The sequence below is a fragment of the Saprolegnia parasitica genome (genome assembly GCF_000151545.1).
Source record: "Saprolegnia parasitica CBS 223.65 unplaced genomic scaffold supercont2.22, whole genome shotgun sequence".
NCBI lineage: Eukaryota > Oomycota > Saprolegniomycetes > Saprolegniales > Saprolegniaceae > Saprolegnia > Saprolegnia parasitica.
Genome location: NW_012156416.1, coordinates 59,299 through 82,945, shown reverse-complemented (window position 1 = coordinate 82,945; position 23,647 = coordinate 59,299). Strand labels below are relative to the sequence as shown.

The window sequence follows — 23,647 nt, the reverse complement described above, 5'->3', positions numbered from 1 at the left end:
TCATGATGTCGTCGTCTTCTGTTTGATTCGCTGCAACCACAAGACTAAAACCACGAAGAGACACGGTTCATGCCGCGTGCGCTGCGATCGCCTTCTGCACCATCTCTGAGCATTCGATGGAAGAAGAGGCGCGTGGTGACGTACCTGGCGCGGTCTCGGTCGTACTTGCTGCGACCGTCGGGGCCGGCGCGGGTGCAGGTGGCGGATCCGACCGCGGGTGCACGTGGCCCGCCACGTTGTATTTGCACAGCACGCAGTCGTCGGCAGGCGGCGCGTCGGCGACAACCGACGGCGTTGGAGCTACTGGCGCCGACGGTTTGTGCACGTGCCCCGGGACGTTATACTGGCACATGACGCACGGCGGCTCGACGGCCGTCGGAGCCGGCGCGTCTTGCTTGAGCTCGTCTTCTTCGGGCAGCACGGCAAGGCCCGCGCTCTTGCTGATCAGGCGGCGGCCCTAGCCATGAGTGATTGGGTGCTCGCGACGCGAAGGTTTTTGTACCCCTAACCCTCTGCGCGGCGGCGCGTCGGTCGTGGCGATGGTAGGCAGCGGACCGAGGGTGTCGGGCTGCAGCACCGAGACCGAGACACTCTTGCCCAGCTTGCGGACGCGGGTCGTCGCGACGCTGTAGTTGGGCGCGATCGGAGCTGGCGGCGCCGGCACCGCATGCTCGTGGGCCTTCTCGAGAAAGCAGTACTTCATTGCGCGTGCGTTGCCGCGGTTGATCGGGCGCGTGCGCAGCGCCTCTAGCAGCGTCCATCGCATCACCCTTTTGCAACTCGACATGGCCATTGTACTACCTTGAAACACTTGGTCGCCGCTTGTGCCCTGGATCCGGAACCGGCGCAGTGCAAAATTCGCACCTAGCGTCCGACACTCCAGCAGACGATAATTTATTGTACACGAGCGTACTCTGCTGCGTTTGGCTGGCGAATTTCGTGTGGTACGCGTGCGCCGTGTCGGCGGTCGCGGCCAGTCGCGGCGGCAAATCCAGCACCATAACCGGGTTGATGGCCTTGTAGTCTTCGTCGCAGTTGCTCGCGTTGAGAAAGACCGTCGTGCCGTCGCAGCTGGCGCCGTACCCTTCGTGCACTAGGTCCCATGCCGACGTGAGCGCGCAAGAAGAACGACGATGGTGAGACTACCGTGGCCAAAGACATGGTACAGGGGCTTGATGCGATGCTGCACGTGCTGGAGCAGGTCGACGTCGCCGACGTTGCTGATGCCGACGTGGTCGCCGCGCCCGAGCGGTGGCGTGTGCGTCAGCAGAATGTCGACGTCGTCGGGGATCGCAGCCCATTTTGCGCGCAGCGCGTCGCTGCCCCGCGGCAAGTTGAACGCCCAGTTGCAGAACTCGGGCTGCCACGGCGTCCTACAGAGCCTTGTACGCATCTATGCGCGTGACGAAGACGAGATGGCGGACCCGTAGATGCTATAGCCTTCGATGATGACGAGCTCGTCTTCGAGGTACAAGGCGCTCGTGAGCAGTGACCGGACGTCGTCCGGGTCGTACTGCATCGGGTGCCGTAGCGTTGCCAGTGCATCGGGTAGTGCGCCTTGTCAAACGTGCTCTCGTGGTTGCCGGCAATCACGACCTTGTAGCGGTGCGGCAGCGCGGCCAAAAACGCATTAAATGCAAGCACCTACGTCGCTGGGATGCAGACGTCCATACAAGCATCCATCGTACCTCGTCGCGGTCGCCCGTGTCGGTAAAGTCGCCGGCGTGGAGCAAGATGTCGCCATCCGGGATCGCGTCCATGTTGCCGTGCAAGCCATGCGTGTCCGAGATGACCACGACGCGGAGATACCCTATCGATCGTTGACCCAAGCTATTGCCGTAGAGGCGAAGGCTACCTGGCGTCTTGGGCGAGGCCAGAGGCGGCAGCGCGTAGTTGGGCTCAAAGTACTGGAACGGGTACAGGCGGCGCCACGTTTGGTCGATCGGCTGCGTCGGGTCGCAGGCGTCGAGGAGCGCTTGATGCGCGATCGCCTGCCAGAAACCACTTACGTCCTCGATGCCATCGGCCGCCAGCCGCGCTTCGATGGCCACGCGCGACAAGCCCTCGCGCACGAGGTGGACGTACTGCGCGTCGAACTCGGCCATTTCAGAAATTTTCACCGCATACAAGTATCCGGCCTCTTACCGGACGATCCCCATCGCTGCCAAGTGACCCGGCGCCGAGCAATGCATCCCTACTACTAGTACTGTAGTATGGCCACGCGCCGTCCATGGGTCCATGCGTCCTGCCCTCCCGCTCGCCTCCAAGTCCAACGACGAGGCTGAGGCTGAGGCTGATGATGGCGTGAGACGTGGCAGGTCTTTACCAATAGGCCGCAATATTGCGAGCGCGGGGCTGTCTGCGCGTGCGTCGCCGGGTGCCATAGACACACCGCGCCCGCGGGACTTGAAGTCAGCGAGGTTGAATAGGCCCTACACGACATGCGCGCTGGCCCTGTATTGCGGCGTCGTCAACCAACGTGACATGTCCATAGCCATGCGTCGTCGGCGTGGCGTACCCAGCTCAGCCCACCGAGTAGCTTGCAGTACTTGATGCACCGACTCGTTCTTGGCGCAGAGACAGCCGCGCGTGACGAAGGTGGCGGCGCGCGTCAACAGTCAACAGGATGACGGGGCCGGGCCACGCTTGGTCTTGAAGAGAGATAGGCTTGCCCAGATCGTTGGCTCCGGGGACTGTATCCCGCCGCGCACAGGAAGACAGCAAAGAGGAAGAGGAGGAAGGAGAAGGCCATCGTCTCGCTTGATGGCGTCGTTCGATAAGATAAGTGGTGATAAATAAGGAGTCTTTCTAGAGCTAGTGGCGTCTCAATGGGCGACGCAGATGCGCTTTGCGGTGCTGCTGCTCGTCGGCGCGACCGTCATCTCTTGCTTGCGCTTGTTGTTTTGGTGGCGGGCCATGTACTCTTCGAGGATCGCCTGCTTGCGCGACATTTGCAGCTTGGTCTGCTCAATGCAGAGGTGCATGACCTGCGTCGCGTCAAAGCCCGCGCGCTTGAGGAAGAAGAGGCGGTCGCTCGCGTTGTAGCGCATGAGCTGGCTCGGCTTGTCCGAGACGGCGACGACCGCGGTCGCGACGGCGGGGCCATGCAGGCCGACGCCGGGCACCTTGTCGCTGGGCACAGTGCTGCCATTGTAGCTGACGCGGAAGCTGGCTTCGATGGCTGTCGCCGCGAAGCGCACCGTCTTCTTGGGCGCCATGTCGTCGTCATTGAGGATCCACTTGAGGTCGTGCATGATGGCGGAGGCGGCGAGTTCCAAAGTGGGCGCCGGCGACGCGGCCTCGTCCAACGTGAATTTTGGCGGCCGTCCCACGCTGCGTGTGTCACGAGATGGATTTTTTATTTTATTTCATGGGATTTGAATTTAAATTCGTATGCACATGGACTACACAAGGGCGGTGGAATGCAATGTAATGCGAAATAAAATACGCACACTGGAAGAATGTATGGGATGGGACACGGCTCAAAGAATTCAATTCGTTGACGTTGGTCACAGCTTTGCACGAAGCCGGGTCTCTGTAGACACCCCTTTTTCGGAAATGTGACGTCGCCGAGCCTTTCAAGATGTGATTTTTTATGCATTATGTAAAGGGGCACTTTGAGCACCGCCTTTTCGACCATCTCGGGCACTGAATGGTGGTCAATCCGATCGCGGCCGCGCTGCCTCTTCGTGCACCACGAAGGAATGCGTGCGACGGCAAGGACGATCTGTGAATTCGCTTGTGGGCGCCATTGGAATTTACCCGTTTGGATTCCAACAATTTGTGAAAAGCGTCGATTTGTTCTCTAAAAACGCAACAAAATCTCGCATCCACACGGCGCGAGTAGCTTTCCCAACGCGTTCCGCGACAACCAAACAGCAAACAACCAAACGTGCTTGCATGAATTTGAGTCGCTTGCTCGTGCTCGTCGAAATGTTGTCCAGCGACTCGTTTGCCTGCCGGTATCGACGAGAAAAACAACAAAATAATATCAGGAGTGGAATCATAAATCCAGTTGCAAGGCGCATGGTGGTGGGCTCAACCTTTTGCAGCCGTTGGTATTACGCTCGGAAACGAGGAGGGTGTCGACGCACTCCTATGCACTCCACTTCTGTCCACGTACGACGTCGCGCGACCAAGCGCGTGATCGATCATCCACCACTGGTGTATGCGGCGCTGACCCGCGTGTGACTTCGTGTCCATGTCGACGCCGTCAAGAACGATGAATGGATCGTCACACACGCCGACAGCGACAAGGTGGCAGCAGCTGGGTTGGCCCCAAATATATATTTGCGCATCCTGTGCTCCGCCCCGTTTTCTTTTCTTTTTTTCTGGTACACAAGACGCTATAAGCTCTGCCGAACAACGCGCCAAGAGCTCGCGCCAAGGTGATCGCATCGAGGTGATCGAATTCCCACCCCACGTCTCTTCATCTCGGCCGATCAGTCGACCCCACACGACTCGATTGCAATTATTTCGCGCCGCGCTGAGATAACCCGTTGCTTGGGTGGCTGGAAAGCTAGGATGCAGAGACGAGTGGTTGGACGGCGTCTAGTAGATTGAAATTTGTTATGAGAAATAGGACTCCTATGTGATTCATCTCCCAGCGTGATCGCTCACGGGGCAGCGTCTCTTCCCAAATGCAAGTGACTTGCCAGAAACGATCATTGTCTTCTCCTGGAGCAAATAGCAGGATTCACTCCTGGCGGGCTCGTACAAGTATACCTTTTCGACCACTCCCCTACACCCACGCACGATAGAGGTCATATATCTCGAAGAGCTGGCATTCCTGGTAGTTCTTAGAGTCGTTCTGAGGTAGCGAGTAGTTCTAGCCGAGTCCAAATGCTGGGTAACCACTCACAAGGAGCAGTGTACTCGTCTGTGGGAATTCCGCCGCCGTGTAACATATGTTGGCACGTGCTTTAGTACTAGTACTATTTTAGAACCAGTACTTTTATGCTACAAATGTATGAAAACGCCGTCGCGATCCGCTCCCGGCTCTACTTTCTGGCCGATGACGCCCAAGTCTGTCCCGTCTGCGGCGACCTCGAGACGTACGACCATCTTCTGCTTCGTTGCGAATTTGTCACTGCCGTGTGGGCGGTCTTTCAGCCGCTCGTCGACGCCCTCGAGCTCGAACTTCCCACGACGCTTTCCGCGCTCCTCTTCGAACCGCTGGTGACAGCCCAACGCTACCGTCGGCGCGCCGTGGCCATGATGTGGCCGATCCTCCGCGCGTGCGTGCTCCACACCGTCTGGCTTGCCCGCAACGACCGAGTCTTTCGCCCCGAGGCGCCCCTTGTGACGCCTGAGGCAGCCGCCCAACGAGCCGCGTTCTTGACCAAGCTGCACCTCCAACACCTGCTGCTGAACACTCAAGCATTGTGCCTCTTCCAAATGATGGCCGCCCTGCGGCACGACGCATGGCTACGCGACAACTTTGTTCCGGCATGTGCCGTTTACACGCCACGTCTCCCGCTCGGCTAAGCCTCTCGGCGGCCGGCTCATCGTAGCACCTTGGAATCGATAGTCCACCACCATATCCAGTTCAGTGTAAATTATATCTAAATAGACTCACTTCAACAAATGTATGAAAAAATATGTATTCACATCAATAGAACGGAGGATGATCGTCTTTGCGTATCCTTCTCAATAATGTCTACATATCTGTACGAATCGCCCAGCTGCTCATGGTATGTGAGCAGTTAGATTCTTCTTCTGGGACATCCGATCCTTGCGCTGAAAGTTTGGCGTCCGTTCGATTTCGAACCCACGACTAATAGCTGACGAGACGCCCGGCGTTGTGGGCGGCGACCTTTGATACGATGCATGTTTGCGCGTCAAGGTACTCTCGATTTGCTTGGTTTCTTGAAACGTCGCTGATAGACGCCCGAGCGATTCAGTGCGATTCACTTGCTGCATCGACCACTCCTCCTTCCGCATGCGCGGTCGATGCGTTGTTAAGTACTACAGTGCGATGAATTGTCATTACTGAATTCTAGACGGACAACTCGAACAAACAGACTCGAATTTCTTCAACACAAATTGTCCTATACACGTAGATGCCTTTTACGATTCAGCCCATCCTTTTCTGGCACGTTGGGCTACCGACCTGCAGTAGTGCGTGCTCCTCAGAAACGCAGCACCTCGCTCGAAGCATAAGACATTCCAATCCACTAATAAAGCAGCCGTGACTGGAGGCGCGTCACTGCTACTGCATCGTCGTAAAAGTCTCCGTACGTTCCTCTCGGAAGGGCCTCGACAACAAGTACGTCCCGAGCACAACGCAGCCAGCAACGTCCCGAGCAACCCTCGACCCACGTCTTCGAGACGACGACAGTGAATGTCTCACGGGCTTGTTTCTTCCATTGCTTTCGAGTCGGTGCGATAGTTTAACACATAGATTACCCAATCACACAATGAATAGTACAAATCTATCAATCTTTCAAGGTCAGTCTAGGTCAAGGGCACCATTCCGTTGAGCATGGCGACTGAGGCAATTTCAGTGCAGAAGCACATGAATTCGTCGAGGCCCATGCCCTTCTCCACGTCCGTGGCCATGCCAATGAACGCTTTGGCAAACGTCTACCCTCGTGAGGACCGAAGTTGTACTACGATGGAAAATATTGTCATCGTACCGGGTTGGTCAAGAGCGGCTGGAGGCCGCGCGATCGCTGGACAAACGCGCGCACATGTTCGTTAAGTTCGAGTGCTTGCATCATTTCCCTCTGGTCGATCGTACCGCTGTGGTCCGTGTCGACGAGTGCAAAGACGAGCTAGGAGAGAGAAAGTGTGTGCTTTGCTTCTGGTTGTGAAGTCGACTTGTACCTTGGCAATGGCTTCTTCCTGATCCAAGATGGCTTTGCGCGCCTTGTACTCGTCGTTCTTCTTTTGCAACCGTTCTTCTTTTGTCAGCGACACCTCGGGTCCTTGCAGTCGCAGCTTGCGCGCCGCGTCGAGCTTCAGCGCCAAAAAATCTTCTCGCAGAAGGCGCGAAACACGTGCCATGGCACCGCGCCCGTCTTGGACGTGTCCATCTCCTCGAAGAGCGCTTCGAGGTTGCGTTTCTTGAGGACGTCGCGAAACACGACCGAGGTCATGGCGCGTTTGCGGACCACCGCGTCTCGCGTCAGCGCCCACATCTAGTTTCCGATTCAGATTCAGATCCGATTTGAAAAAAATAGTGCCATTTCATCCTTGTCGATCGTGCCGCCATGGTCCGTGTCGATGAGCTCGAATATTTGTTGCAGTACCGCTACGCCACCGTTGCAGCATGACGTGATTTCCCGTTCAAAAGAGAGGATCCTACCTTCTTCCGGACCAAACGCTTCTGTGATCGACGCGACATCGGCGCCATCGTCGACGGCTTGCGGCGCGTCTGTCGGCTCGGGCTGCTGGTTGCTGCTCGGTGCGGCCACCATGGATGGAAGCAGAACGCTTGAGCGCTTGTCAAGGGGGCGACTCAAGACGGCGTCGACACCGGCATTCTACGACACGCGTCGAAAGAGTTGAAGAGCGCGGGCCATGTACCGTTGGTACACGAAAGGGTAAGCCGTTGGCCGAGGCGGGCTGGTTCGGGTTGAGCGGCTTCTACGCGCCAACAGTCATTGCATGCGTCCATGCATGGGACCTCCTACTTTAGGATGCGCGCTCGGCTGGTCCACGCGAAAGTAAGGCGGTGGGTGCGAAATTTCCAGCTTGCCTTTCCGCCCCACCTAGAACGACAGCATCGAACCAACGCAGCATGTGCCGTTTAGTCTACCGTGTGACTCCCGCTCGCCGAGTGAAAGGTGTGCTTGGGGGTCGCCGGGTCGAGGACCACATCGAGGTTGTACGCCACAGCGTCCTCTGCGACACCCGCCTTGGGCTTGGTCGCGAGCTCCACGACCTGCAGCGTCGGCCAGCGGTACCGGATCACGTCCTCCGACGTTTTGGCCCGTCGAAAGAGCTACACGAGTGCTACAACAAAGACGCGATACTTGGCGTATTCTACCTTGAGGTACTGTTTTTGAAATTTGATTTCTTCGCCGAGCCGCTGTCGTTTTTCGAGCTCCAGCGACCGCGCCGCGTCCACCGCCCATCGAGCGTGCAACTGGGCTTCCAAGAGGTCCTACGCAAGAAGAAGGCTCTGGACATCGGCGGCAAAGGACATCATGGCCTACGCGGGCATAGCGTGCGGACAAGGCATCTTCGAGCAGCATTTGTTCCTGACAGCTACACAACACGCGATTCAGTGGCCGTCGCAGCGTCTTGAAAGCACCATCGCTCGTCGTTTTCTTGCTTTTGGACGCCCCAGAACGTGTCCACTTTGCACTGCAGTAGTTCTTGAAGCTGCATGCCTTGGCGCTCGTGGGTCTCAATCAGGCTGTCTTCCGACCGGCGCTTCCGCTCCTGCTCCTCGGCCGCCTTGCGCAAGCTGTCTTCACGTCGCCGCGCATTTTCCTACCAGTCTATCATGTCCACAGCGCCGCCGTCTCGATCGTACGTTGAGCTTGCGACGCATCTCTTCGGCCTCACGCAGCATGCTCTCTTCCAAGAGCTGTCGGCGAATCTCGACGACGCGCTAGACCACGATTCAGAGTCTCTTCCATTATCATCGATGCCAAAGCGTACTTGATCGAGGCCCCAGAACCGGTCGCTCTGCGAGCACTGCGCCTTCTCCGCGTGCAAGAGCCCGCGTCGCTCGTCGGCCTCGCGATGGCCCTCGGACTCCTAGTACAGATAGCCAAAGCTGGCACGAGTGGTCGATATATGCGGTATGCGCACCAAAGCCAGAGACAACAGCGCTGACGGGCGAGGCAGAATCGGGTACAGCCGCTGCAGCCGCTTGTAGGCCACTCGCCGGCGGGCGAGCGCCGATCGCAGTGCGCACTGCAGCGTGAGCCACCACGTCGCGAGCGCATCGTCGACGACGACAATCTCCGGCGCCGCCGATTGCAGTCGCCCAAGCACGCAGTCAAAGTAGTACGCCTCGCGTCGCGTCGGGTCAAACATGCGAATCCAGTGCGTTGGCGCCTGCAGCGGCGCGGCCGCCACCAGTCGCTGGCGGATGGCTAGCGCCCGCGCCAGCAAGGCCGCGTCGACAAGGACGTCGTCGTCGGTGGTCGCGAGCAGCTCGTGCGGCAGCGGCGCCTCCCACTGCGTCTCGCCCGTGACCCGGTTGACGTAGTAGCTCCGGCCCGTCTCGTCCGCGACCTCTTCCCACTTGGTCGTCATGAGGCGATCTTGCCGTTGCCGTTCGAGCGATGGAGGTATTCCTTCCTTACGTGTCTTTTGTCTCGCAACACAAGACTGCTCCGAGCAATTCTCTTTCAATGTTGGTGCAAGACTCTTCAAAAAAGAAGAAAAATCCTAGGGGTAGGGTAGTACATTTGAGCAACGATCCCGCTAACGTTAGTAGAAGCGCAAGGTTGGAACTCGCTCGTCGCATCGCACCTTCCGCGGCTGTCTCCATGTAACTTCACAGTATGGATGCGACTCGAAGCGCTCTCAGGGATGCCCCGGAGGATCCCTCACTTCACCTACCATGCTCCTCCCATTGCATTTGCGTGGAATTTTTTTAGCCCACGCCATCGCCGACTAAAGTACTAGGGTAGAAAGACTGTGCAGTAGAGTAGTGTAGTATTAGATGATGTTTATTGGCCCTTGTACGCGTCGACATGGACACCGGCGATGGCGCGGCCCGACGGGTCGGCGGCGTTCTTGAAGGCCGCGTCCCACTCGATGGCGGCGGGCGTCGAGCACGCAATGCTCGGGCCGCCCGGCACCGTCTGCGCCGCGACTTCCTTCTCAAAGTGCTTGGAAAAGATGCTGCGGTAAAAGTACGCTTCCTTCGTCTGCGGCGTGTTGTACGGGAAGAGGAGCTCGGCGTGCTGCATTTGGCGGTCCGAGACTTCGCGCTCGGCCCAGTCCTTGAGCGAGTCGATCCAGCCGTACCCGACGCCGTCCGAGAACTGCTCCTTCTGGCGCCACAGAATGTGCGCCGGCAAGTACGGCTCGTCCGGCGTGTCGAACGCCTTGCGGATAATGTGCTTCTCCATGCGGCCGCTCGCCTTGTCGCACATCTTCTCTTGCGTGTCGATGTTCATCGCGACGTCGAGAAAGTCGGCGTCCAAAAACGGCACGCGCGCCTCGAGGCCCCATGCCGACGTGGCCTTGTTGGCACGGAGGCAGTCGTACTGGTGGAGCGACTTGAGCTTATCGACGGTCTCTTTGTGGAAGGCCTCCTTGTTGGGCGCCTTGTGGAAGTAGAGGTAGCCGCCAAACACCTCGTCGGCGCCTTCGCCCGAGAGCACCATCTTGATGCCCATGGCCTTGATCTTGCGCGACATGAGGAACATCGGAGTCGACGCACGGATAGTCGTCACGTCGTACGTCTCGAGGTGGTAGATGACGTCGGCGACCGCGTCGAGGCCTTCCTGGATCGTGTACGTGTACGAGTGGTGGATCGTGCCAAGGAACGACGCGACCTCCTTGGCCGCGGCAAGGTCCGGCGAGTTTTCGAGGCCGATCGTGAACGAGTGGAGGCGCGGGAACCACTCGGACTCGTTGCCTTCGGCAAACATCTTTTTCTGGTGGCGCGCGGCGATCGAGGCGACGAGCGACGAGTCGAGGCCGCCCGAGAGAAGGACGCCCCACGGCACGTCCGACATCATGCGCTTGTGCACCGCGGTTTCAAACGCCGTGCGGAGCTTGGCGAGGTCGAGCGGCGTCGTGCCGAGATGGCCGGGTTCCATCCACGACGGGGTGAACCAGCGCGTGAACTCGCCCGTCTTGCTGTGGAAGACGTGGCCCGGCGGGAAGCACTCGAAGCGCACGCAGCCGTGCTCGATCGCCTTCATTTCGGACGCGAACCAGACGCTGCCGTCGGCCGCGTAGCCGTAGTACAAGGGCGTGATGCCCATGTGGTCACGCGCAGCGAGGAGCACGTCGGCGGTCGAGTCGTAGAGCACGAACGAAAACATACCGCGGAGCTTCGAGACGAACGACGGGCCGTACTGCTTGTAGAGCGGGATGATGACTTCGCAGTCCGACTTGGTCTTGAACGCATACGGCGTCGGCAAGGCGGCCGCGAGCTCCTTGTAGTTGTACACCTCGCCGTTGACCGCGAGCGTGATCGTGCCGTCGTTCGAGACGAGCGGCTGCGCGCCCGACTCGGGGTCGATGATCGCGAGGCGCTCGTGCTCGATCGCAATGCCCTTGGGCAAGATGCGCACGCCGCTCCAGTCGGGGCCGCGGTGGCGGATCCTACACGGATTCGCAAGCTGAGCCTTGCAAGATGGAGAGATGATGGTGCGTACTTCTTGCCGGCCTCGAGGATGGCCTTGCGCAGCTCGTCGTTGCTCAGCATGGACGCGTAGATAGCGACGATCCCGCACATGTTGCTACTAGTTCTTAGTCGTGAAAATGCAAAGTGAGCGGCTCGGGACGGTTCAAGATATGCTTGGGCCGCTGGATACCACAAGAATCGAAGCCGATACAAACATCAAGACATTTGCAACCCACGCTGTCGCACCGTAGGTCGAAGCTGCGCTCTTTAATTCAAACATCGAGTTGCATACAAATGTCAAGCTACAATAAAATATCGCCATTTTATGACCGTTGGATCGCACAGCGCCAGATGCATATTCGACCATGTATGTGGCCAATACGGACGCGGTGGTACGCTGGGTATGCGCGCGACAAGCGACGAAGCTTCAAGCATGCGCTCAAGGTGCCCATCCCACTCGGTGGAAAATATTTTCTTGTGGCCAACTTGTCCCTTTCCGAATACCACATTAATAGCTCCCGGCGATCGGCCTTTTCTGCCAAGCGAGGCGACCGATTGCATTGGCGCCAACGGCAAACGAGTAAGCTGCCATCGAAATTAGTAGCGTCAGACTATGAGCAAGTGGAGGCCATGGCAGCACCCGGTTGACGCCGCGTCATCGGGTGGCGCAGCTGCCGGCGCCCTTCGCACGTCCTTACGTGGGTTGGCACCGAGACGACATCGCTGCCATCCATTGCCGGCGTGGTCGGTTGGTGGAGAATTCGTTGAAGGGTCGGACAAGCCTCGGGCGCGCACGCCGCGAAAAGGTTGAAGGGTCGGACAAGGACGATGGACGCAGCGCAAACAGTTGACGCGCGTGGTCCACACCTCCTTGGACTCCCTTTGAGTCGGTTGATGGAAATGCGTCGCGCCCGGTCGCGGGTCGCCACGATGCCAAGGCGTCGTATTGCGCAATCATTTGGCGCTGAGATGCTACGTGAAGCAAGCGTGTCCAATGAATGAATCGTGGATGACAAATCCGATCCCGTCAACGCTGAAACCAGGTCGTGTGAACGCGGCCGAGTCTCGATACGCTTCCCTGCTAATCTTATCACCACTTGTGGCTACACCGATGGTTATTGCTGTCGTTGAAGCCAACCGTGTCGGTGCTCTGCGCTCCCGTGGCTAAATGGTACTACAGTACATGTACATGATTTGAGGAAAGCGGCGAGGACCGAGTGGTGCCACAAGATTTGAGAGTTCGAGTCTGCTCAAGCCCCTTTTTAAAGTTGTTGATTGGAACGAGTTTCTTGTCAATGTATATGGTGCTAACGTTAGAGGATGGATCTTCTCCTTGGCCTTGATGAATGCTAAGGTACTACCTTGCAAGAGGCGCGTGGGGCAGGCGGGGCAAATATTGTGTGCGGTACTACGATGCAGCGCGCGCCATGGGTCGTGGAGCCGGCGCCGTAGCGACGTTAGTAGTGGCTCGTCCTTGAAGCGCCGAGTGACACATAAAGGCATGTAGACGACGACCGTCGCGGCCGTAATGGCCAGCGATGCGGGCGATACCGCCAATTCGTTGGGTTGTCATTGTAATCGCTATGCGAGCAAGATGGCTACCGATCGTCTCACAAACGCAACGTTTTGAGACATCCATGCAAGGACTTTGATCAAGCGACGGTAAAATGGTACTCGACTGCGTTCGCTGCATGGAAACTGCAGTGCCGTCCCGCCATCACACCGTCAAGATATTGTCCGACTAATATATTTTTAGCAAAAATGCTTCCCGCCATCTTGGCCTTGACGGCGCTCACTTTCCGTACTGCGGAGCGTCACGCATGACCCTGCGGCTGCCCAACTTCTTGAGCGGCCACAAATGGAAGCGCACGGACGACGAGCCGCGCGTCTCGACCGTCTCGTCGTCGGCGTCGTCGGCGTCCATGACCAGTAGCCGCCGGCTCTCGCAGCTCCAGTTGCTCTCGGGGCACCCGATTCGGCTCGACTCGTTCCGTCGCCAACACCCGGACCTGCAAGCCGAGGCGTCGTACACCAAGTGTCCGCGCCGGGACACGCGTGACTCGGACGACGACTTGATGCCGTTGGATCTCTGGGAAGACACGACGCCGCACCCGTCGGTGCAGTGCTACGCGGTTTTGCACGAGTTTGTAGCGACCGAGCTAGCGTACTTTGACGCGCTCGAGGCCATGAAGCGCGTCTTCGACAAGGTGTTCCACGTCGCCTTTGACCACCCGGCGCTCACGACCTTGTATGCGACGACCATGTCGCTGCACGCGCTCCACGGCGAGTTTGTCGCGTCGCTACCGACCCTGGCCGACCGCGTGCACGACCATGTACTCGAAGCGCACAGCCGCGCCATCATGCAGGCGCTCCGTCGCCGGCTCCCGTTCTTCAAACTCTACTCGCATTATTGCTCGGCGTACAAGGAAGTGACGACTCTGCTGCAAGTGCGGCCCGTCACGCGCGTCGCACCCGAGTGCCAAGCGTTCGTCGTGCAGCTCTGCCACGCGTCGCGGTCGCTCCAGGTCGATATGCAGTCGGAGATGATCAAGCCCGTCCAGCGGCTGTGTCGGTACCCGCTTTTGATCCGCGAGTGGCTCGCGTTCGCGCCACCGTCGCTGGCGGGAGCCCTCCAAGACCTCCTTCTTGACGTGAAGAACGTCGCTGCGCTCGTCAACGAACGGGTGCGCGCCGAGCAAAACAACCTCAAGCTGTTTGAACTACGAGCGCGGCTCGTCGGCCCTCAGTGCCCCGAACTCTGTCTGCCGACCCGCCACCTTCTCGGCGACGTTCACCTTCACGTACGTACTTCAACCCACTTCACGAAATCATCATTCAAGCGCTCATGCTGCGCAGGTGGTGTCGACCATGTCGCTGGCGCCGTGGGGCTTTTGGGTCGCCCGGCCGCGGACGCTGATTGTCCTCTCGGACATGCTCTTGGTCGCGAAACCCATGCGCAAGCAGCGGGCCAAGGTAGACACATCTGCGATGTACGGAAGGTCATGAATGAATCGGCGTAGGTGCGCAAGCAATTCGCGTGGAGCCAACTCGCGCTGGACGAAATCGATGTGCAGAAGCACCCGTCGTGGGATGCGAACACGAGCTTTCTGCTGCGCGCGCAGCGCTTTGACGGGCAGTGGTATACCATGCTGCTCAAGTGCGCGACGGCGAAAGGCAAGCGCGAGGTGCTCACGCTGCTTCGATCGGCCATGGCGCAACACGTCAAGCAAACGCCGCTGGCGACACCAGCCTATGCGTCCGTGAGTGCTGTCTAGTAGAGTTAGCACAGCACGTAATGTAGTACTAATTTACATCCATCTGGACGAGGTCTCTGCTTTTAGGTGCACGAACGCGACAAAAGAGGGTGAGACGCGGTGGAGGTAAGCCGCCTCTAGAAACGCAAGCGTTTATCGGGAATGGAGCTCGCCTGGGGCAGCGTCAAGGGCATCATTGGTTATTCCCTTGGGCATCGTAGAGGACAGGTGGGACGTATATCCGCAACGCACGCTCGTGGTTCACAAGCTTGTATTGCCATCTTTGGTTCATCAAATGGGCGATCTTCCCCGAGGCGTTTTATGCTGCCACGTCATCACACTGCGACCTGCGAATCAGGTCGTCAGTCGATCTCGTCCACGGTAATCTGCCCGATTACTCATAGTCGTTCGTGGCCACCCAAGAAGGCTCTTCCATCCTCTTCACCAACGTTGCACCAGCTTCGACGGTTCACGCTCCCTTGTCTGGGCACTGCGATGGGTGTAGCCAGCGCCAAATCTGTCAACTGCCGTCGCTACACGCGTGTTCCCCTTTGCTGCAGCAGCGGAGGTTGTCGGCGATAAAGTTAGGACAGCGAAGGCACATCATGACACTCGAGTCGCGTGCATTACAGTGTTTTACTCGCTCTTGAGCTTGTTCTTCTCCGCGTCCGTGAGCGTCTTTCGCTTCACGCGGCTGTACGCGTTGATCGAGTCGTCCATGATGTAGTCGTAGAGGACACCGATCCACGACGACGTCTGCGGCAGCGTGTCGTAGAACTCGGGCGCCATCGCACGCACCTCCGGCAGGCGCGAGCCGGCCACGAACGGAAAGTCGTGGTGCTCGTTGTGGTAGCCGACGTTGAACGTGAGGAGGTTGAGCGGGCCGTAGTACGAGTACGTCTCGGCACCCTTGACAAAGACGTAGTGCTCCGAGATGAAATGACCGGCGCACGGGTGCGGGCCCGCGCCGAGGAGCGTGCTGAGGAAGAGGTAGCAGAGGCCCGACCAGCCGCAAAAGTAGTAGATGAAGCTGTTGAAGGCGATGCACGACGCGTAGTTGATGAATTCCCAGAGACCGGGCGCCTTCGGGTTCACAAGGAGCGGGCGCAAGCTGTAAAAGAGCGATTGGCAGCACACGAAGAGGAACTTGCGGAAGCGCGTCGTGAAGAACTTGCCTTCGGCGACCGTCGGGATGTCGACGTCGACGCCGTCCTCGCCCTGGTACCGGTGGTGCTCCATGTGGTAGCGCTTGAACGAAATCGCGGCCGGCACGCCCAGCGGCGCGTTCGCGAGCAGCGAGAGCAGACGGTTGTACAGCATCTTCTTGAAGCCGAGGTTGTGCGCGAGCTCGTGCATGGCCAGCATCATCATGTGGTTGATCGTGCCGCCAATGACGTAGGCCGCGGCCACGTACGTCGCCCACGACTTGTCGTGCACGTAAAAGGTCATGGCCACCTGGAGGCTCACGGCGACTGCGACCTGGTACTTGGTGCGCGGGCACGGCCCAAAGAGCGACTTGATCTGCGGGTACTTGGCCGAGATGAGCTTGCGGCGCGTCGCGTGCGGCTCGTCGTTCGTGTCCCACGTGAAGTCCGTCGGCGCCGAGACCGGCTTGGTCGTCGACGCGTTGCCACCCTTGCCCATGCTGTGCGAATCCGAAACTGACTGCGACTGGCCGTCAACTCGCACGATTCGACTAAGTACGAAATCAGCAATTCTTCAGTAGAGGCGCGGAGCCAGGTGGCGATGCTTTCCCGCCAACCTTATCAACCATCGATATATAGACACGAGCTACGTATACCCGCTCGTCTAGAGTTTCGTAAGCAACCGGTAGTTTAGTTTATACGCGCCTTGTGATTAGTACCAACTAAAGACACGGGCCCACGCGCTGTGAACTTCGGTGGACATCGGCGGCGTCCAGGCGTCGCAAGCATAGCATTTCAATGTGATTTGCCTCGTATCCGGAATTTACATACAAAGACCAAGCTGTGATTATTTTCGTCGAGGCGATCACCGGGCCAGCGAGCTAGGTGCGTTTTTATGCGAGGATCGCATGGGCCTGGACCCGACCCATGACGTGGCCTCTTGACGGCAAAGGCAAGTTGACCCGACGGCCAATGCGCCGTCGTGGGGTCGTTGGAGGCACAAGAGGAACGCCGAGCGTGACGGGCAATCAGTAAACATACTTCAATTCGATTGACAACAAGTTGCTACAAAGAGGAGAGATGGGTCCGGCTCTGTTGCCAACCACGAGGCGACTTGATGCGAGGGCGTCCCAAACATGCTCGTTGTCATGAACGAATGAGCTAGAGCAGACGTGCCACCACCCGACGGGAGTAAACCACATCAATATAAAGACAATGGGTAGAGCATACACGTAGCAAACTAGCCTTGGAACTTATTCCGACTTGAGCTTGGCGCGGTCGGCAACGCTGAGCGTCTTTCGCTTCACGCGGCTGTACGCGTTGATCGAGTCGTCCATGATGTAGTCGTAGAGCGTCCCAGCCCACGACGACGTCTGCGGCAGTGTATCGTAGAACTCGGGCGCCATCGCACGCACCTCCGGCAGACGCGAGCCGGCCACGAACGGAAAGTCGTGGTGCTCGTTGTGGTAGCCGACGTTGAACGCAAAGATGTTGAGCGGGCCGTAGTACGAGTACGTCTCGGCACCCTTGACAAAGACGTAGTGCTCCGAGATGAAATGGCCGGCGCACGGGTGCGGGCCCATGCCGAGGAGCGTGCTGAGGAAGAAGTAGCACATGCCCGACCAGCCAAAGAGGTGCACCATCGCGCTGTTGAAGGCGATGCACGTCGCGTAGTTGATGTACTCCCAGAGGCATGGCACTTTCGGGTTCACGAAAAATGGGCGGAAGCTGTAAAAGAGGCCTTGGCAGCAAATGAAGAGGAACTTGCGGAAGCGCGTGTTGAAGAACTTGCCTTCGGCTTCGGTCGGAATATCCACGTCGACGCCGTCCTCGCCTTGGTACCGGTGGTGCTCCGAGTGGTACCGCTTGAACGCAATCGCGGCCGGCACACCGAGCGGAAAGTTGGCGACGAGCGAGAGAAGACGGTTGTACAACATGGTCTTGAACGCGAGGTTGTGCGAAAGTTCGTGCATGCCCATCATGAGCATGTGGTTGATGGTGCCGCCAAAGATGTAGGCCGCGGCCACGTACATCGCCCACGACTTGTCGTGGATGAACCACGCCATGCCGACTTGGCCGGCGACGGCGCCCAGAATCTGGTACTTCAACTTGGGGCACGGCCCAAATAGCTTTTTGATCTGCGGGTACTTGGCCGTGATAAGCTTCCGGCGCGTCGCGTGCGGCTCGTCGCTCGTGTCCCACGTAAAGTCCGTCGGCGGCGACCGCGCCGTCGATGCGTTGCCTCCCTTGCCCATGGTCAAATGTCAAATGAATCGCGACTTTGGTGCAAAAAGTAGCGCCGGAAGATCGCAAAAACACGGTCCCGGGCCCACCGACTCCATCAAGTGCGCCGGCACGTCCTGTCAAGTGCGAGGAAAGGCCGACGGCCATTACCAACGGGTGCGGACCAATCACAGCGCAGGACGCATCCAAACGAGCCAATCGGCTGGTTGCCGGTTTTACGCCGCCGCCAACCGAGCATTAAAATCGCCTCGTTCGATACAAAACACAATACATAATATAACACAGGACAGCGGCCGATCTTCCGTGCTGCGTGTCTTTTGGCGAACGACGACTGGCGACCGTCGTTTCTGGACCGAGGCGAAGGAGACTGCGGTGGGTGGATGGCTCGTGCGAGCCACGGGTAGTGCCTCGTACGACATCGATATAAACGAAAAGGACTACGAGAAAAGGTGTAAGATCTTACTCGCGCCATTTTGCGGGGCTGGCAAATGGTGCGATCGCAATGGCATCGCAGCGTGTTTATGTGGCGAGCCTGCCACGACGCTGACGGCAAGGGACGGGCGAAAGCGTTTATCCTGCTTGTCTCGGCAGGGCCTCTGAGATTGCACGCAGCCACTGCAATTTTTAATTACGTATTCGTGGCTGCATGGATACCAGCCACACTGCCGTCGACTGCGTGGGCGTGTCCCGACGCCTGTGCACATGATGGTGGTTGCAGCACAGAGGTAGTCGATCAAAACAGTGGGTCGAACTAACGCCAGCGAGTTCAGTCGACGTCCAGAGCTCATGGCTTGGTCCGAGTGGAGGACATCGTTATTGCCTCAAACACCCGCTTTATGTAGTCAATCGACAATACAAACTGTGCTCAACAGCACGCGAGCAACGAGCTGTCGGAGCCACACATGTGGAGCAGATGTTTCTCTGGAAATGCCATATTCAAGTACAGTGCTGATGCAGGCGACGGCCGTGGCACCCCACCTGTGCGCACGGAACAAAGCCTATGCATGTTGCACGTATTATCACACTGTCGATGAACAGAGATGCAATTTCAGCAATGTAATCACATACAGGCGTGCGTGTCTTCGTGTGTGTGTACTCATACGAGCGAATGGAACAAACGAGCGGTCCACATCGCACACACAGAAACGAGCTCTATTTAATAATGGGACGAGTTGTACGTTGACAGATACGAGAGGTCCGATTTGTTGGACGACGCGTTCGAGCGGTTGCTCGGACGGCGGTGGCCGTGGCGCCGCGACGCCGTCGACACACGGGACGTGGCACTCGACGTGGTCGAGCCCGGTGACGACTGCGTGTCGTCGTTCACGGTCAGAATTTGGTTGAGGTACGAGAGGTCGCAGAGGCTACCCATGGATTCCCGGGGCAGGAGCGCGTCTGGTGCCGGCACTGCAATCGCTACGGCGACTGGCACCGTGTACGTTGGCCAGACCACCGGCGCGCGGCTTGAGGCCGTGAGAATGTCAATGTTCTCGGACAGCGTCGAGCGGCTCGAGTCGTTGGACGAGGTCCGCGGCGGCACGTCGACCGGTCGGCGGTCCATGGGCTTGAGCGTCGCACTGTAGGCCGAGTACGAGCTCTCGACGGAATTCGCGCGCGTGTCGCGAACCGGGTCTTCGATCTGGTACGTTTTCGGGGGCTGGAACCGGTGGTTGAAGTTGTACTGCTGCGCCGACGACTGGCGGTGCTGCTGGGCGGCGGCCGCCATCGACGACGCGACCGTCGTGAGGCGCGACGTCGACGACTTGGCCGACGGCGCCGGCGACAGCATCGAGCGCTATGCGAACGCAGGTGCTTTTTTACGCGAATGGGAGGAGTCGTACCTGCGAGTGGGTCTCAATGAGGTCGACGACGCTGTGGTTGCCGTGGCTGTAGCGGTTCGAGTAGTGGCTCGTCGTCGTATCGCGGTAGTCGTTCAGTCGGCGCGCGTTCTGGTGCATGTCGCGAAAGCAGTGCTTGCAGACGCGGTCTCGACGCAAGCCCCGACCCGTGTCGACGTCCCACTCGCACGAGCAGCTCCGGCAGACCACCTACATCATTTTTCGTTGGCTATCCAAGAGATGACTCGCGTACCGAGTGGCAAATGCAGCAGGTCGCCTTGCGCTGGAAGAGCGAGAGACCCTTGGAGAACGCCTTGTCGCACATGGCGCACTTGGCCGGCGTACTCAAGCCGCCGTTCGAGTGCATGGACGACGTCACGCGGCGCGGCTGGTGCGACCCGATGAGGCTGTTGATGCGCTCGATGCGCTGGAGCCGATGGCGCGCGACTGTGTTGAGGAGCATGTAGTGCGCCATCTTTTGGTGCTGGCCGTAGTCAAAGTAGAGCGTGACCTTGAGCACGTTCGGGATGTCAGTCTCGGTAAAGACATATCTGTGCACCAAAAGAGAGCGATGAGTGAATGCAACTCGGTGCAACTCATCGAAAAAGCATCGAAACTCATAAAAAAGCATGGAAAACATACCCCGAGTGGAAGAGCTTGGAGCGAACGTAGTTTTGACCCAAATCCAGCGGCGGACACGCGTTGTGCTCTACCGAGTGGCTGCACATGGCGTAGCCGCGCCGGCCGTTCTCATCAATGTACTCGTCCTGGTACTAATGCAGCAAGATGACCAACGAGCACAACACAATGCATTGCGCACCTCGATCGTGCAAAAGTCGCGGTCCCGGAGCAGCATGCGCATCGGCGATTTGATGTGGCTCCAGCGCATGCCAATGTAGTGGTACGGTGCGACCGACGTCGGATACTCGATCGCGTAGAGGCGCGCGGTGGCCTCGAGGCAGAAGAGCTCGGCCGCGATCTTGCGGTGCGCACTCGAGTGGCCAGCGCACGACACTTTGACGCAGAAATCGGCAATCTCATCGATATTGCCCATGAGGTTGAACGTCGCTGCAAAATACCGCTTCTTGAGGTCGTTGTGCTAGTTTGCAAGAGGAGGATGAGCGGCGAGCATGGAGGAAGATGGAGGAGCTACCTCGACGTCGGGCTGCGAGATGAGCAGCTCGCGCAGGCAGCGCGTGGTCTCGAGGAGCTTGGAGAAGGCGTTCTTGCCAATGTCGCAGAGCATTTGGGCCTCGACGTCGGAGAGCGACGTCGGGTGGAAGAGCGGCGCGTCCGTGGGGCGGGCCATCGTCACTGCTGGGAAGCGCTACTGAGCGAGAGAGCGTCGACCGCTGTGCGGCTATAAAGAAATGGGCGCCGCCCGTAGTAATATCGTAAGTAGCTTGCCTCTCACCGATTGTATGGCGAGCCGGAGAGGCCGTACCGTGGACCTCGGCGCTGCCAGCTGGGTCCGTCTGAGTGCGCCGACAGTGGTCTATTCTTTGATTGCAATTGATTTTGTTTTTAAATGAGGGAATGGTACGTTGGGGTGCGTGGATTGGTGCGCAAGGATATGGGTACTTCCTTTGTTGCAATGGATATGGCATTGCACAGAGAGACGATTTGGCACCGTCGGCAGCAACGCGCACGCGTCGTGGCATTTATCCTGGCGCACTGCTACTGGGTGCACTTGCTTTGCACACTGCTCCAAGGAGCGACCAGGAGCAGCCTCGATGATGCTATACGACTCGTACACTCTTCTGGCCGCCAGCAGGATCGGCCGCGATGGGGTGGTGGAGAGGTGGTGCTGCTATTCGCGATCACCACTTTGCCGTTCGAGCTCTCCAATGTAGTACAGTGTAGAGCGGCAACGATTGGTTTGAGCCGCGGAGATTCTCGATGCGCGTGGGACCGAAAGTCGCTCTTCTAGCGACGATTGTGTGTGTCGATAGCCACTCGTGCAAAGGCACGTGTCCTTTTGACGACGCATGACGAGGCAGGACCACTCACTCGTCGCTTCCATCAGCTCTTATTCCGCGTTTCGCATGAAGCTTGCGTGATCGGCGTTCTTTTGGCTACTCGTCGCCAGCGCAAACGAGCCGGGTTGAGCTTGCAATCGATATGGGGACCGAAAAAGGGTTGATGTGTCGGTGGTCCCTGTCAATAGCAGAGTAGACTGGCCGGAAGAGCCACGAGTGTCAATGCCACGTTGTCGGAGATGCCCTTTTCTGATCCCACGTCGTCTCGTTGAGAGTCAACATCCGCCTCTCCGAGATCCTTCGACACCGCGATCCAGTCGACAAGATTCGCAGTACTACTAGCGAAGTTCACCAGTCCTTGCACTCGTACAAGGACTGGTGTGCATCCCAATCCATGTGGTTGAATGTGCGGGGTAGGGTTTGAAACCGGTGAGCCAGATATACTTATCTCGGCGTCGCAGCGAGATGGGGAAGAAGCAATGCCCCAAGCCGGCTGACGCCATGCGCACCAACCAAGGCGACGGCCACGACCTTCGCGGGAAAAAGACGACCGACCCGCCGCACGAGTTTAACGCGTGGAACTACCTCCAGGATCCGCGCAACGCGCCGCACGAATTCCTCGATCCAATGCTGCAGAGTACGCGCACGACCAAGTTCACGCCAGGTACTACTACCCTCTTCTATCCAAAGGCGCATCCCTCTTGGAGGCTTTTATCGACGGTCGAGGACCGCGATCGCGTCCGACCACGACCGGCTCGAGCGCGAGGCGGCCAAGGAGCGCGCGCACAGCTCCAACGCGACCGAGCGCCTCGGCCGGCTCTCGTTCTTGAACTCGTCGTACGACTACAACATTGTGACGGGCGCGCAGACGTCAATCAAACAAGTGCGGTTGCCGCCGACGCGGCAGTACCTCGCGGGATCGCAGACCGACCACTTGCTCCACGAAGGCGTGATCCAGCTCCGCGAGTCGCCCAACCGCTTTATGGGTAGCTTCCTGTCGCCTCGACCGCAATACTGTATGGTGCTGATGGTATTAGGAACATTCGCCAAGACGAGGATCGCATCGACAACCTCGCCCGCGGTACTTCCGTCGTTCTGGTCGTCGTAGCGAAATCTGCATGCGAGTCGCACTCTGGATGTAGAGGGACTCCGGGGGCCGAAACACTCGTCCATCATCGGCATTGGTCGCAACGAGCTGCTCTCGAAAGGCGCCGCCGACGGCCTCAACAAGTCGCTCTATCGGCAGTGCATCGACGACAACACCGCTATCAAGCTCCAATCGCTCATCAAGCGCGGTGGCGACGCACCGACACGCATGCCAAAGCTATCGCCAGCAGCGACGAGTTGGCGGCCTCCGATGGCGAGCCGCGGCAACGTCTCGGACGACGTCGCCCGGGTCCGCGATCTGACGTAAAACGTAGTCGCGTAGAGTACGGGTAAGGTAAGTAGGCATGGCATTGCAACATCTACGAAAACTCGTTGAACGTCGAGCGGTCCTTCTTCGTCTTGGATGCCGCCTTCTTCTTCGCTTCCTCTTCCCGCGCCTTCTTGACAGCGAGCGACTCCTCCTTCTTCTTCTTGCCACCCTTCTTGGCGAGCACCGCCTTGATGTCGACGACAACGACCGGCGCCGCTTCCTCGATGACCACCGGCGTCGGGGCCGGGGCCGCCGTGCCGGCCGGCTTCTTGCCCTTCTTCTTCTTCGGCTTCTTGTCGGCGGCAGCGACCTCCTTCGGCGCCTCGGCAGGCGCGAGGCCGAGCTCCGCAAGCACCGAGTCGAGGTCTTCGAGCTCCTTCTGCTTCTGCTCCTTCTTGGAGAGCACGACAACCGGCTCGGCCTTCTTGACGGGCGCGGCGACAACGACCTTCTTGACGACCGGCGTCTCCTCTTCGTCTTCGCTCTCGCTCTCGCTCTCGC

General features: G+C 58.6%; 10 protein-coding genes across 10 annotated transcripts; 3 read left to right on the top strand and 7 right to left on the bottom strand.

The window, feature by feature from the left end:
* Positions 1–67: 67 nt before the first annotated feature.
* SPRG_06407 (hypothetical protein) lies at positions 68–2,114 on the bottom strand (the record flags this gene model as incomplete). The annotated part of the gene is made up of 9 exons (XM_012345224.1): positions 1,856–2,114; positions 1,689–1,810; positions 1,515–1,644; positions 1,425–1,461; positions 1,147–1,373; positions 914–1,093; positions 802–864; positions 503–747; positions 68–457 (listed from the first exon to the last, which is right to left on the bottom strand). Exons 1-9 carry the CDS (start codon positions 2,103–2,105, stop codon positions 68–70), a joined length of 1,644 nt encoding a protein of 547 aa, XP_012200614.1. The 5' UTR covers positions 2,106–2,114.
* A 625-nt stretch (positions 2,115–2,739) lies between these two features.
* Positions 2,740–3,272, bottom strand: SPRG_06406 (hypothetical protein). Its single transcript, XM_012345223.1, has one exon. The coding sequence runs from the start codon at positions 3,252–3,254 to the stop codon at positions 2,826–2,828; it is 429 nt and encodes a 142-aa protein (XP_012200613.1). The 5' UTR covers positions 3,255–3,272; the 3' UTR covers positions 2,740–2,825.
* A 1,684-nt stretch (positions 3,273–4,956) lies between these two features.
* Positions 4,957–5,487, top strand: SPRG_20139 (hypothetical protein; the record flags this gene model as incomplete). Its single annotated transcript, XM_012345375.1, has 1 exon — positions 4,957–5,487. One exon carries the CDS (start codon positions 4,957–4,959, stop codon positions 5,485–5,487), a length of 531 nt encoding a protein of 176 aa, XP_012200765.1.
* Positions 5,488–6,407: 920 nt separating this feature from the next.
* Positions 6,408–9,251, bottom strand: SPRG_06405 (hypothetical protein). Its single transcript, XM_012345222.1, has 14 exons — positions 8,767–9,251; positions 8,614–8,712; positions 8,486–8,563; positions 8,261–8,442; positions 8,163–8,214; positions 7,994–8,110; positions 7,763–7,948; positions 7,638–7,715; positions 7,531–7,590; positions 7,310–7,487; positions 7,188–7,255; positions 6,829–7,142; positions 6,639–6,776; positions 6,408–6,585 (listed from the first exon to the last, which is right to left on the bottom strand). Exons 1-12 carry the CDS (start codon positions 9,214–9,216, stop codon positions 6,963–6,965), a joined length of 1,728 nt encoding a protein of 575 aa, XP_012200612.1. The 5' UTR covers positions 9,217–9,251; the 3' UTR covers positions 6,408–6,585; positions 6,639–6,776; positions 6,829–6,962.
* A 351-nt stretch (positions 9,252–9,602) lies between these two features.
* Positions 9,603–11,429, bottom strand: SPRG_06404 (asparagine synthase). The gene is made up of 2 exons (XM_012345221.1): positions 11,301–11,429; positions 9,603–11,247 (listed from the first exon to the last, which is right to left on the bottom strand). The coding sequence occupies exons 1-2, from the start codon at positions 11,378–11,380 to the stop codon at positions 9,636–9,638; spliced, it is 1,692 nt and encodes a 563-aa protein (XP_012200611.1). The 5' UTR covers positions 11,381–11,429; the 3' UTR covers positions 9,603–9,635.
* Positions 11,430–13,038: 1,609 nt separating this feature from the next.
* SPRG_06403 (hypothetical protein) lies at positions 13,039–14,592 on the top strand. Its single transcript, XM_012345220.1, has 3 exons — positions 13,039–14,070; positions 14,126–14,242; positions 14,290–14,592. The coding sequence occupies exons 1-3, from the start codon at positions 13,090–13,092 to the stop codon at positions 14,542–14,544; spliced, it is 1,353 nt and encodes a 450-aa protein (XP_012200610.1). The 5' UTR covers positions 13,039–13,089; the 3' UTR covers positions 14,545–14,592.
* A 567-nt stretch (positions 14,593–15,159) lies between these two features.
* On the bottom strand, positions 15,160–16,167 carry SPRG_06402 (hypothetical protein; the record flags this gene model as incomplete). The annotated part of the gene is made up of 1 exon (XM_012345219.1): positions 15,160–16,167. The coding sequence occupies one exon, from the start codon at positions 16,165–16,167 to the stop codon at positions 15,160–15,162; it is 1,008 nt and encodes a 335-aa protein (XP_012200609.1).
* Positions 16,168–16,689: 522 nt separating this feature from the next.
* On the bottom strand, positions 16,690–17,923 carry SPRG_06401 (hypothetical protein; the record flags this gene model as incomplete). Its single annotated transcript, XM_012345218.1, has 1 exon — positions 16,690–17,923. The coding sequence occupies one exon, from the start codon at positions 17,921–17,923 to the stop codon at positions 16,922–16,924; it is 1,002 nt and encodes a 333-aa protein (XP_012200608.1). The 3' UTR covers positions 16,690–16,921.
* Positions 17,924–19,043: 1,120 nt separating this feature from the next.
* Positions 19,044–21,134, bottom strand: SPRG_06400 (hypothetical protein). Its single transcript, XM_012345217.1, has 6 exons — positions 20,904–21,134; positions 20,571–20,849; positions 20,393–20,523; positions 20,004–20,301; positions 19,754–19,960; positions 19,044–19,707 (listed from the first exon to the last, which is right to left on the bottom strand). Exons 1-6 carry the CDS (start codon positions 21,057–21,059, stop codon positions 19,069–19,071), a joined length of 1,710 nt encoding a protein of 569 aa, XP_012200607.1. The 5' UTR covers positions 21,060–21,134; the 3' UTR covers positions 19,044–19,068.
* A 1,060-nt stretch (positions 21,135–22,194) lies between these two features.
* SPRG_06399 (hypothetical protein) lies at positions 22,195–23,143 on the top strand (the record flags this gene model as incomplete). Its single annotated transcript, XM_012345216.1, has 4 exons — positions 22,195–22,393; positions 22,437–22,725; positions 22,767–22,810; positions 22,872–23,143. The coding sequence occupies 4 exons, from the start codon at positions 22,195–22,197 to the stop codon at positions 23,141–23,143; spliced, it is 804 nt and encodes a 267-aa protein (XP_012200606.1).
* Positions 23,144–23,647: the final 504 nt, after the last annotated feature.

Excerpts from the sequence above, each read along its gene's own strand:
- SPRG_06406 (XM_012345223.1), bottom strand. The coding sequence starts at position 3,254 with ATGCACGACCTCAAGTGGATCCTCAATGACGACGACATGGCGCCCAAG.
- SPRG_06405 (XM_012345222.1), bottom strand. The coding sequence starts at position 9,216 with ATGACGACCAAGTGGGAAGAGGTCGCGGACGAGACGGGCCGGAGCTAC. Across the intron at positions 8,111-8,162 it reads TGTCCGCACGCTATGCCCGC|GACCTCTTGGAAGCCCAGTT; the intron begins GTAGGCCATGAT and ends CTTCTTGCGTAG. Across the intron at positions 7,591-7,637 it reads AGCCGAGCGCGCATCCTAAA|AAGCCGCTCAACCCGAACCA; the intron begins GTAGGAGGTCCC and ends GTTGGCGCGTAG.
- SPRG_06404 (XM_012345221.1), bottom strand. The coding sequence starts at position 11,380 with ATGTGCGGGATCGTCGCTATCTACGCGTCCATGCTGAGCAACGACGAG. Across the intron at positions 11,248-11,300 it reads ATCCTCGAGGCCGGCAAGAA|GATCCGCCACCGCGGCCCCG; the intron begins GTACGCACCATC and ends GAATCCGTGTAG.
- SPRG_06403 (XM_012345220.1), top strand. The coding sequence starts at position 13,090 with ATGACCCTGCGGCTGCCCAACTTCTTGAGCGGCCACAAATGGAAGCGC. Across the intron at positions 14,071-14,125 it reads TCGGCGACGTTCACCTTCAC|GTGGTGTCGACCATGTCGCT; the intron begins GTACGTACTTCA and ends CATGCTGCGCAG. Across the intron at positions 14,243-14,289 it reads TGCGCAAGCAGCGGGCCAAG|GTGCGCAAGCAATTCGCGTG; the intron begins GTAGACACATCT and ends GAATCGGCGTAG.
- SPRG_06400 (XM_012345217.1), bottom strand. The coding sequence starts at position 21,059 with ATGGCCCGCCCCACGGACGCGCCGCTCTTCCACCCGACGTCGCTCTCC. Across the intron at positions 20,850-20,903 it reads TCTCGCAGCCCGACGTCGAG|CACAACGACCTCAAGAAGCG; the intron begins GTAGCTCCTCCA and ends CTTGCAAACTAG. Across the intron at positions 19,961-20,003 it reads CCTGCTGCATTTGCCACTCG|GTGGTCTGCCGGAGCTGCTC; the intron begins GTACGCGAGTCA and ends AAAATGATGTAG.